Genomic DNA, 13,036 nt, shown 5'->3' with positions numbered 1-13,036 from the left:
GTAAATATTTTACTTTAAATAAAATTAGTATGGATTGAATTGAGAATAGTGTTGGTCTACAAGTGTCCATCACAGCTTGCACAACAGCAAAGGTGTGTGTGTGTGTGTGTGTGTGTGTGTGTGTGTGTGTGTGTGTGTGTGTGTGTGTGTGTGTGTGTGTGTGTGTGTGTGTGTGTGTGTGTGTGTGTGCGTGTGTTTATGAGGCCTTGCTCCTGGGATAAGTACATTTACCTTTCACTTGTCCTGGCACAAAAGTCACTCTTCCGATTGTCATTTTACAATAGTAATAATTGTTCATGTTGTTTGCGAACGGAGAATGCAGAATTCAGACGAACAAACAGTTGCAATAATTCACACCATGTCAACCACATCACTAAAACAGCCATAACCCTCCTCTCTCACACACACACACAAACATACACACAGACACAGACAACGTCAACAAAACAAGCCGTTCCCATAATGTGGTGGCTTAAGTTGTATTCAAATATGAATACAAATCTGTAGTTGGCTCCTAGACATGTCCACTACGCTGTCTGCTATATTATACCTATGTACGTTGTATATTTATATTCAATGAAAAATAATCTTGTGTCTGTTTGTGCTTGCAGGAGTCCGTGTGTCAACTGAAGACATCTGATAAGAGTGTCTTCACTCTGATAAGAGTGTCACCACTGTCACTTCCTGACACTGATGATATCAGATTGCAGGCTGACGACTCCTCAGAATTAAAACATGCAACGTGTTTTTTCCAGCTGATATAGCAGAACCGACTCCTGAGAGCAGACGTATTTGAAGCTGTCAGGGAGGAACCATGGCTACCATCTCTGAACCGGACCCTGGACTCTCTGAGGAACCTGAGGACACGTCTTTGGACCGGAGGGGGCGCAAGAGAAGATTTGGTAGGTGCCCATTAGAGAGGAGTTAAAATAGATAATCCATTAAAAAAACGTCTTTTCATCTGCATACATTTGAAATGTACTTTTAGAAAACGTTTTTAGCCAAAGGGACCGACATGATGAACCAGCGACCCTACAGACAGATTTATTCTCCTAATTAACGACATGTGTGTGTTCGAGACAAAATGCTCACATTAACCTCACTATACGTGTGATTACGCCCATGAGTTACGGACTACTGATAGGCATCTCAAGTAGTTGTGTGTTTTATGATATATGTCCGTTATATACGTGGAACAGAGTGCAGAGTAACTTTAGGGAGCAGAACACAAGTTTAGTTTTTTCATTACTTATTATTAATGGTAGTGCAACGTGAAATTAGAGTGACTATGGTTTATGTAATCAACAATTTTGTCTTTTAATAATGGCTGCTCATTTAACTGAGGTGATATCAGGGGTACTTATGAATTTAACATAATTCTATAAAGTTTGTCATTCATATGAACATATCTTAAATTATCCCACAAAACATGTCCCCATATTTTCTGCGTGGGCCGATGTGAAAGACCCTGGTGACACGCAGGCCACATGTTGTCCCCCCTCCATTACTGTGTGTGTGTACGTATGTGATTCTGTGTGTATTACTGTATAACTATGTGCGCGTATATGACAATAATGAGGGAATAATAACATGTATGCTAGAGACCAGTACTTGCTCTGCTTAAGTGTGTTCTAAACACGAGAGCCACAGTACCAGTCATCACTTACTGAGGTGTTCTCAGTAGAGGTCTTCAGGTGTTTCTTCAAGACGGGGAGGGATTCTGCAGACCGTAGGGAGTCTGGACTGTGAATTACAGCCACGCAGTATGAATATTTCAGTGTGTACATTACTCTGTGTGTCCGTGTGTGTGTGCTTGAGTGCGTTTGTGAGTCTGTGTGCAGTCGAAGAAAAACATTTCCTTACACTGATGGTATCAGAGTGCAAGCTGATAATTGGTCAGAATGAAAACAAGTGACGTTGTTTTTCCAGCTGGTAGAGCAAAGAAGAAGGCTAAGTCCAGACGCCGTGGAAGCCGTCAGAGAGTAACAATGGTCACCATCTCGGACCGGGAGGAGACCAAGAAGAGAAGATTTGGTAGGTGCCCCTTTTATAGAGAATTTAAAAGAAATAATCCAGTCCAAAACAATGATCCAAAAAAGTATGATTTCCTCCAAATACATTTAAGATTTATGTTTAGATTTTTTTTTTTGCCAAAGTCACCGTGTGTGTGTGTGTGTGTGTGTGTGTGTGTGTGTGTGTGTGTGTGTGTGTGTGTGTGTGTGTGTGTGTGTGTGTGTGTGTGTGTGTGTGTGTGTGTGTGTGTGTGTGTGTGTGTGTGTGTCCTACTCCTGAACAGCTCTATGGTTTCACATCACTGTCATTGTGAGCATCGGACTGCTGAGTATTCTCCTCATCTCCCTGCGCTTCAGTGAGTCTAAATCATATCCTCCTGAATAGAATTACAATACAGTATAATCATATCATTGATTGTATTAATAGCAATGATAATGTTAAATATTGTTTTTGTTAGATTTAGTGATAATAATAGGGTTAGCACACATACACCGCACGCACACCAATAAACACAGCATACACACACACAAACAATCCACACACACGTGCACGAACACACACGCACATGCACACACACTGCACACACGGGCGTGCTGATGCAGGCGTTTCAAGACAAGGGCAGCGCAGGACACCGCCTACACACACACCACACACACATGCACACACACACGCACACACATGCACGTGCATACACACACTGCACACACGCGGATGCAGATGAGAGCAATAAAATACACTCTCCTTCTCCAGTATCGTTCGCGACACCATAGGTGAACCAATATATTATATGTTGTAACATTATAGGCAATTATATTACATTATGCGCTCAGAAATATCGACCGGGGTTTCCATATTATAGCTATGGGTTTAAAAAATACTAGAGGTTGAGCGCAGGCAACGCACACTCGGACACTCTAGTCTTACTTCTATATAATAGCAGGCCTGTCGCACCAGTTACTCAAGTTGGTCAGTGTGCACGTGCCAAGCAGCCTGCAGCTCTCACACACACACAGCACACGCAAACGCATACATACACCGCAAGCACGCACATACACACCGCATCCACACACACCGAACAAACACACCACACACATACGCAGCTGTGCACAAACATACACGGAAGCACACACACACGCACGCACACACACCACTAGCCAATACAAAGGCAGCGACACACTCGCCCAGGTAAGAGGTTATGTTTTAACCGTAACGGCTCCGCCATCGACACATGCGCAGGTAAGAACACATACGCACGCGCACACACCGCAGCGACACTCGCCCAGGTAACACGTTATGTTTTCAAACATAACGGCTCCGTCATCGACACACGCGCCCAGGTAAGACCACACACGCACACACCGCGACTCGCCCTGGTTAGACGTTATGTTTTTAAACATCTTACTGCTATAGAATAGCAGGCCTGTCGCACAGGTGAAGGTGCGTCCACACCAAACGCGAAGGGGCGACATGACTCCATACAAATTCAACGTAGAGACTCGATCAAAGGCCGGGCCTTTGATCGAGCGTTTGTGTTCTTTTTGTCTCATTGCTTTATTGGCCTAATCTGAGGAGAAATCTATGCCATAAACAGAAATATTATAGGCCTTTATTACACGGGTCTTCTCAATGCCGTGGAACGCTCCGTTCACTTGCATGGGTAGTAGTCCGGTAACTTGTCAACCCCAGCGGCAGACTATTTCACTGCTGATCAACACTACGAATGCTGGTAACGAATAAATTGTGAAAAGACACACCATGTGAAGTTATTTTCCAAATAAGATTTGAAAAACTTTGGAAGTTTATTTACAACACTATTTACATGGTTTCGGATTAGTACACTTTGACATTTTAACCCTCATAGGGTGTTCGTGTTTTTGTTACACAGGAGGTGCTGCTGGGTCTGGTGGACCCATTGCCTTTTAATTCAACATACTCAAGCTTTTTTTTTTAAATACTCACCAGATGGTTACTTCATCCCAATTGCAAGTAATATAAACAACACATATGTTAAATTTGTTCACTTTACCTTTGTTAAATCACATTTATGAATAGAGGTGCCAATCGTTTTTGTTTCTTTTTGTATTAAAATGCAACAAAATAAGGAAATGCCTCATAAAACAGGCATAACTGGGAAATAATCAACATCATTAGAAACTGAAACATACTCAATAACATCTGTCTGAACAACACATTAAAGCCTTTGAACACGGCCATTATACGTGTATCAGACTATACCACACATGAGGGGCAGAGTCTCACTGTGTGTGTATTGCACATGTATTTTTTGCACTGGTTGCATGTATATTGTGTTTTTCTGTCCATCATGGGTCCACACACTTCACAGCGTTTCTTTTTGGCTGACGGGCTGGTCCTACATCTGGCTGCTTGCGGGTTGTTCCTGGGGCTGGCTGCTTGCGGGTTGTTCCTGGGGCTGGCTGCTTGCGGGTTGGTCCTGGGGCTGGCTGCTTGCGGGTTGGTCCTGGGGCTAGCTGCTCGCGGGTTAGTCCTGGGGCTGGCTGCTCGCGGGCTGGTCCTGGCTGCTCACGGGATGGTCCTGGGGCTGGCTGCTTGCGGGCTGGTCCTGCCTGCTCGCGGGCTGGTCCTGGGGCTGGCTGCTCACGGGCTGGTCCTGGGGCTGGCTACTTGCGGGCTAGTCCTGCCTGCTCACGGGATGGTCCTGGGGCTTGCTGCTCGCAGGCTTGTCCTGGCTGCTGAAGGTCTAGTCCTGAGGCTCTTTTACGTTTCGGAGCTGGCTGATGCTCATCCTCCTCTTCAAACTCGGTGTCAGACTCTGAAATGTTATCCTCACTTTCCGAAACCATTTCCTCTGCATCACCATCAAAACCCTCTGTCTCTTCAAACATCAACTGTAAGGCAGTCTGAACAGAGAATCGCTTTGCCATCTTGATCAGTTGTGGTATGGAACCACGCTGACAGAGCTTTTTTATAGTGTCAGGTCCCCAAGCTTGATAGTGTTGGGTGCTCCAATTTTGCAACCTTGTGCGGGAACAGTGGGTGCACACTGTGGGTGCTCACACCAAGGGCCCATTCACCTGCTTTACTCTTTCCCCCTCTCTCTTTCCCCCTCTCTCACACACACACACACACACACACACACACACACACACACACACACACACACACACACACACACACACACACACACACACACACACACACACACACACACACAGAGGAAGAAGGGAAAATGAGGGTGCACAGAACCTATGATTTCCACCCTTAAACTAGCTCCGGGTCCACTGGACCCGAACACCCTGTGTGTAATATAAATGTGATGGGGGGGTATACAGGGGGGGGTCATTGAAAATGTTTTCTGATTCATGTTCCTCACAGAAAATGAGCCAAAGCCAATGAATCTTAGTTCAAAAAAATAATTATTTGTATCACTTTTATAAAGCTAAAAACTGAAAACGGGTCCCACAGACCCGAACACCTTATATACAGTTCAGCGAGAAAGGCGACGAAGAATACCACACGAGAACGCCCATTTGTGTCTGCAGTGGGATAGTCTCGCAAAGCCAGACCAAACTACAGCAAGTAGAATGGTCTGGAGCCACGCTACCTCGAGCCGTCTATCCGTGGGGAAACTGGGCGGGCCTGTTTTTATTTCTTTAAACCAATCACAATCGTCTAGAGCGGGGCTAAGCCCGGGAAGCAGCAGCTGTGTCCATGCAAAATAGATCATCTTTCTTCCTCAGCCAATGCTGCAAGCAAATCTTTTGCAGTTCTTTGCAATTTTCGACGGAAAGAGCATGCCAACTTTACAGCGCCGTCAAAGTCCTCTTCAAAACTCGCCATACTGCCTAGTTTCCGAGTTTGAGGGGGAGCAACCGGAAGGGGCGGAGTCGCGGCCAAATCCGACGCTAGGCAATAGACGCTGTCCACTTCCGTTCAGCCAGACCAGCAGTGGGATGATATTGAAATATTTGAACTTCACCGCGACATTCGTGTGATGACAGTCAATCAGCATTAAACGGCTACTGAGTGACATAACGTAACAGCCAATCAGCTTTCAACAGCGTGGCCACTGAGGGACATAACGTAACAGCCAATCAGCGTTCAACAGCGTGGCCACTGAGTGACGTAACGTAACAGCCAATCAGCTCTCAACCGGCCAACCGTTATACGTTGTAACATTATAGGCAAAATGTAATTATATTATGTGCTCAGAAATGTGTTCCATTATCGACTGGGGTTTCCACATTACAGCTATGGGTTTAATTACAACTAGAGGTTGAGCGTGCAATGCGCGCGCTCAACCTGTAATAATAGCAATGATAATGATCATTATTGTATTTGTTAGAATTTGTGTTAGGCCTACTAATATGAATAATTGTAACAATAGCAACGATAATGATATTGATAACTGTAGTTATTGCTATTTTAATTAGTATTAATATTATGGACTTTGTGTTTGGTTGGCTGTGGGTCCTGTGATGCTTAGAGACGATGTTGTTCTGTTTTAGAGCTCATATCTTCTGTATTCCTCTGTCCTGTCCTAGACTCACCGTCACCCTGGAAAGAGGGGAGAGAGCACTTACTGGATGAACTCGGTGAGGGTTTTATCAAAGTTATTAAATCAATCGCGTCATTAACATTCATTTCAAAAACACCCTCTGCTTCTGTGATTCATATTGTGGTCTACTAAGGTCAGGTTTCTATTGTCGTCTATTGAGGTCATGCTTCTATGTGGTCTGTTAAGGTCAGGTCTCAGGGTTGTGTGTCCGTAACGAAGACCGTAAGATAAGCAGTTCTCTGTTTGTTCAGGATGTTCTTTTACATTCAACAGATGAATTGACACTTCAGGGCTGGATGCTTCACGACAAGAGTCTCTACCGTGTTTCTACTACTAAGAAGGGCTGGAGGGCCAGTAGAGAAGACTGTCAGAAGAGAAAGGCAGACCTGGTGGTCATCAACAGCAGAGAAGAACTGGTGTGTGTGTGTGTGTGTGTGTGTGTGTGTGTGTGTGTGTGTGTGTGTGTGTGTGTGTGTGTGTGTGTGTGTGTGTGTGTGTGTGTGTGTGTGTGTGTGTGTGTGTGTGTGTGTGTGTGCGTGCGTGCGTGCGTGTGGGAGAGACCAATTGTTTTTGTGAGTGAGTGAGTGATTAAGAGAGAGAGAGAGAGAGAGAGAGAGAGAGAGAGAGAGAGAGAGAGAGAGAGGGAGAGAGAGAGATGGAGCAACATTGTGTGAGCGAGAGAGAGATTGTGTGTGTGTGTGTGTGTGTGTGTGTGTGTGTGTGTGTGTGTGTGTGTGTGTGTGTGTGTGTGTGTGTGTGTGTGTGTGTGTGTGTGTGTGTCTGCGTGTGTATGTGTGTGTATTTGTGTGTGTGTGTTCATCTGTGTTGCATAACAACAGATGCTACTATCTTTGGAAACAGGCGTTTGTCAGCAGATTGATGGATACTTCCTGGATTGGACTGAGTGATCGAGAGAAAGAGGGGACCCACAAGTGGGTGGATGGTACCCCCATGACCTCAAGGTAAGGCTGAAGGCTCTGTTCAGCAGCATCTCTTCTCTGAGAGTGACAGACTGACCTCCACTGTCTCCTCCTCGTGGTTCTCAGTTGGAGACACGTTAAACCACGCGATGACGGCGGAGCAAGAGACTGTGTCGTAGCAGGGGAGGACGGCTGGTCTGAAGAACCGTGCAACAGACTGCACCACTGGATCTGTGAGAAGAGCGTAGACCTGGATCATCTGGAGGCTGAGCGGAACAAAGAGGGTCCGTAGACTTTGTTTGTGTTCATGAGTGGAGAACGGTTCCTCCTTTCTGTTCTCTGTGCCGTAGATACAGTAAATACACTCTTTAAGAGTTGAAAGTTTGTTGGATGTGTTTAGGTCTACCAAGGTCAGGTTTATATTGTGGTCTACTGAGGTCAGGTTTATATTGTGGTCTACTGAGGTCAGGTTTATATTGTGGTCGACTGAGGTCAGGTCACAAGGGTCAACCCTTTCTGGGTGCACCTGCACTAGTTTCTATTGGAGCTGCTGAACGGTTTTGTGTTCTCCTCCACAAGCTCCGCCCCTGACCCGTTAATATCTTCGTGGAGTGACTTCCCCTCCCTGGTTAATCTTTGTAGACACTGCTGTGATACTCAATCATGTATGAAAAGGCAGGTGAGAATACTGGGTGTGAATCCCCTGGTTGCCCTCTAGTGGACAGGTGTCAGGAGAGAGTGAAGGGAGTGTCTGACGCTGCATCTCTAGATCCGTGTTGTAGACGTTCACTCCTCTCCTCCTGGTTTCTTCAGGTTCAGTGATGCCCACAGAGGAGGAGGAGGCCCCCAGCATCACAGAGTTCCACTCCTCTACCCACGTGTTGCCCGTGGGCCAAACGGCCCGCTACACCTGCCACGCCGGCGGCACGCCGGAGCCCACAGTAGAGTGGCTCCACAACGGCAGGCCCCTGGAGAGGGACGGCACAGACGACCAATCAGAGGCCTGGGTGGAGAGGGGCTTCCTCTTCGTCAGAGGTGGGAGGTACGGCGTGAACACGGTCTGCTGCATGGCGAGCAACAGCGCTGGCACGGCCAATCACAGCGCTGAGCTGCTTGTCTTTGGTAAGTCCTGGATCCAAGGAGAGATCTTTGTTGATATATTCATCCTATTTTTAATTGATCACTTATGTCCCTGCTTGTTTATATTGTGTTATATATATATCACTGTTTGTTCATTGTTCATTGTTATTGTCGTAATGTATGCACCTTATTCACCAAGCCCATTTCCTGGTTGGTGTAAAACCCTTCTTGGCAATTAAATCCTTTCTGATTCTGATTCTGATCGTTGATGTTTTCATAACACTGTTGTTGATGTATTCATAATATTGTTGTTGATGTTTTCATAACGTCATTGTTAAGTTGTGTGTATCTATGTATGTGTACATATGTATATGTATGTATGTGGTCATATCTATGTATATGTACATAGAGCGCAGGAGAACAGTACTAGTGATGATGATGATGATGATGATGAAGAGCGGTTCAGCAGCTCATCATGTCTGGTTCTCCCTCAGATGCCTGTGACCTCACACTGGACCCCAACACGGCCCACAGAGACCTCTCTCTGTCTGAGGACAACAGGAAGGTGACGTGGGTTGGAGGGGACCAGTCGTATCCGGATCACCCAGACAGATTTGACTCCTGGTCCCAGGTGTTGGGTAGAGAGGCTCTGACTGGCCGCTGTTACTGGGAGGTAGAGTGGGAAGGAGGGGTTGTTATAGGAGTGACATACAGAGGAATCACAAGGAGAGGACTGGGTGGTGACAGCAGGCTTGGAGGGAACAACAAGTCCTGGGTTCTTCTTTGTACTGATGGTGGTTACTCTGCCTGGTACAACGATAGAGAGACAGACCTCCCTATCCCCCCCGCTGGCTCCACCAGAGTAGGAGTGTATCTGGACCGGCCTGCTGGCTCTCTGTCCTTCTACAGAGTGTCCCCAGGTGGAGGAGGGTCCTCAGACACACTGACACACATCCACACCTTCTGGTCCTCCTTCACCCCGGAGGACCTCCTCCCGGGGGTCTGGGTAGGGTGGTGGGGGTCCTCAGCGTCTCTGTGATCCCTCAGCGGTAGGGGGATTTACACCACCGTGACATCCAACGGTGTGTGTGTGTGTGTGTGTGTGTGTGTGTGTGTGTATGTGTGTGTGTGTGTGTGTGTGTGTGTGTGTGTGTGTGTGTGTGTGTGTGTGTGTGTGTGTGTGTGTGTGTGTGTGTGTGTGCATGTCAGCCTGTAAGTTCAGTGAAAGGGCCAACAAATGAAAGCTACCACTGTGTAGTTTGAGGCGTGTATGTTTTCAGCATGTGCTATTGTTGACCAAGTCTCCCCTTTCATTTACACGCCTCACATACATGATTGATTGATTGATTGATTGATTGATTGATTGATTGATTGATTGATTGATTGATTGATTGTCTTTATTTCGAACATGCAAGCAATAAAAAACATGATTATTAATCAATTGATGATTATCAATTGATTATTAATAGATGAAATAAAGAATAAAAGAGACAACAAAAAAACACACAAAAGAAGTAAAATTAAAAAAAAAAACTTTCTACATGCCCGAAAGGGGGTAGGAGGAAGTAAAAAAACATATCTAGTCCTACCCCTTAATAGATCAATTTAGCTTGGATAGATGAACCCAACATGTCAGTATAATACAAGCTATAATAATGCATACAAATATGAATACAGAATACAGAATAATTGTGTGTGTATATATATATATCTACGCATATATATCTACGTATATTTATAAATAGTCAATATAATCACACACAAATATTGTAAACAATTATATATATAATTGTATACAATTATAGATATAGATATATATATACTATAAACAATTTATTTTACATTATAAATAGTTATACATGTATATTATAAGTTACTATATATATAGATATTACAAATATAAATACAAATACCATGTATATTACAAACTACAGTCTACATATGTCAATGTTACAGAGGCTTTTCTAAATTTCTGTACTTTGTGAAGACGATGTCTTTATATTTGTTATTGAACTGTCTTATGCTTTGGCTTTTCTGTACTTCCAAACTTAACTTATTCCAAAATGTAACTCCGTAGATGCTGATACAAAAGCTCTTTTTCGTTGTGCGTGTGTGGTGGACCTTGAAGTTCAGCTGTCCCCTTTAGTTATAACGTCCCTCCCTTTCAGAAAACATTGCCTGTATGTTTTTTGGTTGCATATCATTTCTGGCTTTGAAGATTGTTTGGGCAGTCTTGAATTCAACCAGATCAGGAAATTTGAGAGTTTTGGACTGTATGAATAGTTGATTAGTATGTTCATGATAAGTTACATTATGAATTATTCTAATGGCTCGCTTCTGAAGAATACACAACGGTTGTACTGACTGGGAACAATGACTGATTGCTGATTAAAATTATCAATATAGCATTCTTGGTTTATTCATTATCACTATTATTATTATTATTATTATTATTATTATTATTATTATTATTATCATGTCCGCTTTTGCTTGGAAACTCTCTAATAAAATATTCAGCCCTTTAGCAGAAAATGTCACCCAGAGCAGCTTGAAACAACAGTGGGTTCATCTTAAGGAGCAGGTGGGGGGGGTTGCTCAAGGGGACAGTGCTATCTGCTCATGTAATTCTACAGGTTCACCGGCTAGCAGGGCTGAACGGTTAATCAAATTCAAACCGACATCGCAATGTAGTAGAACGCGATGTGCAAATCGCAAAGGCTGCAATATTTTTGAATGTATTATTTTGCAATACAATCGTAAAATAAAGATGTTATAATATACATTCATGCATCAATACATCTCAAAACATTGGCCTGGCCTTGAGAAAAGAGCCGTTTATATATTGACTGCTTCACATGTTGTGTTGGCCATACTATAGAAGGATTTATAGCTTGTGTTTCGTGAATAATACAAAAGTCAAGGAACTTCAAAAAGAAAAATCGCACACTGAATAGCAAACGCAATGTTAGTGGAAATAATCTGAACTTGATTGTTTCCCCGAATGGTTGGGCCCTACCCGCGGGCATGGGGGCATGATCCCCGAACCTTTGGCCAAGGGGGGGCCCCTACCTGGAGATGGTTCTGGAGCGCATCAGGGCCTTGGACAGGACCAGGGACGGGGCCGACTGACGCCTCTGACTCTCTGACCTGACCCGCTAGAACAGTAAGGGGGAGAGGGGAGGGGGAGGGGGAGGGGGAGGGGGGGAGGTGAGAGGGAGGGTGAGAGGGTGGAGGTGAGGGGGGGAGGGGGAGGTTGAGAGGGTGGTGGTGAGAGGTGGGAGGGTGGAGGTGAGGGGGGGAGGGTGAGGGAGTGAAGGTGAGAGGGCGGAGTCGAGGGAGTGAATGTCAGGGTGTGGGTGTTTCCCTGTTGTTTCCCTCCTGTGTTGATTACTGTTCCCTCCCCTAATGTGTCTCAGCTGTTCCTCGTTGTGTTTGTTATTTAAGCCCTCGTCGGTAACCCTTCCTTTTACAGTCCCCTAATTACTAGGTATTTACCCGGTACATACATGGTAAATTATAGTGTATTACTGGGTAATTACCACTGGTAATAAGAAGGTAAATACAGAGGTAGTTACCCGGTAAATACATGGTAAATCGTAGTGTATTACTGGGTAATTACCACTGGTAATAAGAAGGTAAATACAGAGGTAGTTACCCGGTAAATACATGGTAAATCATAGTGTATTACTGGGTAATTACCACTCGTAATAAGAAGGTAAATACAGAGGAATTATCCGGTAAATTATAGTGTGTTACTGTGTAATTACCACTGGTAATAAGAAGGTAAATACAGAGGAATTACAGCTGAAGTACTAAGTTAAACCTCCGCTATTACCCATCAACTCAACTAAGTACTGTGTAAATTACTTTTTCTTAGTTATTATTCATAGCTACACCCATTTAGAAAGGGTTTATTCGATTTACCTTTGAAACTATGGAATTACTTACCTGGTAACAAGCTCCACAGGAACAGTTTTCCTCTAGTGTCATGGTACATCTTCTTAAATACTGGGTACAAAGCCGTTTGTTTCCATGGTGTTACCACGTTATTACCATATAATTTATAATCGATTCCATTGTCCATGCTGTCAACACAAACTTGTACCATGTACGTTCTGCGACGTTACCAAGTAAAACGCGACAGTTTACCCGGTAAGTAAGCTGAAACTGTACTGTAAAAGGAAGCCTCGTTCGTTTCCATGGTATTACCAGGTTCTTACCATATAATTTGTAATACGTTAATCCCTTTTCCATGCAGTCAACACAAACTTGTACCATGTACGTTCTGCGACGTTACCAAGTAAAACCCGACAATTTACCCGGTAAGTAACCTGAAACTGTACTGTAAAAGGAAGCCTCGTTCGTTTCCATGGTATTACCAGGTTCTTACCATATAATTTGTAATACGTTATTCCCTTTTCCATGCAGTCAACACAAACTTGTACCATGTACGTTCTGCGACGTTACCAAGTAAAACCCGACAATT

At 44.3% G+C, this 13,036-nt stretch overlaps 1 protein-coding gene across 1 annotated transcript; it reads left to right on the top strand.

Annotated features, from left to right (window-relative positions):
* The first annotated feature begins 859 nt into the window (after positions 1 to 859).
* LOC130378529 (CD209 antigen-like protein D) lies at positions 860 to 7,762 on the top strand. The gene is made up of 7 exons (XM_056585259.1): positions 860 to 902; positions 1,930 to 2,034; positions 2,297 to 2,368; positions 6,537 to 6,587; positions 6,824 to 6,966; positions 7,412 to 7,512; positions 7,597 to 7,762. Exons 2-7 carry the CDS (start codon positions 1,989 to 1,991, stop codon positions 7,760 to 7,762), a joined length of 579 nt encoding a protein of 192 aa, XP_056441234.1. The 5' UTR covers positions 860 to 902; positions 1,930 to 1,988.
* The last annotated feature ends 5,274 nt before the right edge of the window (positions 7,763 to 13,036 follow it).

Source organism: Gadus chalcogrammus, unplaced genomic scaffold (assembly GCF_026213295.1).
Source record: "Gadus chalcogrammus isolate NIFS_2021 unplaced genomic scaffold, NIFS_Gcha_1.0 GACHA085, whole genome shotgun sequence".
Taxonomy (NCBI): domain Eukaryota; kingdom Metazoa; phylum Chordata; class Actinopteri; order Gadiformes; family Gadidae; genus Gadus; species Gadus chalcogrammus.
This window is presented reverse-complemented; position numbering and strand designations above follow the sequence as displayed.

Bases quoted from the DNA above. Each gene is read 5' to 3' on its own strand.
- LOC130378529 (XM_056585259.1), top strand. From the start codon at position 1,989: ATGGTCACCATCTCGGACCGGGAGGAGACCAAGAAGAGAAGATTTG. The intron at 2,035-2,296 runs GTAGGTGCCCCT...ACTCCTGAACAG, and splicing joins GACCAAGAAGAGAAGATTTG to CTCTATGGTTTCACATCACT. The intron at 2,369-6,536 runs GTGAGTCTAAAT...GTCCTGTCCTAG, and splicing joins CCTCATCTCCCTGCGCTTCA to ACTCACCGTCACCCTGGAAA.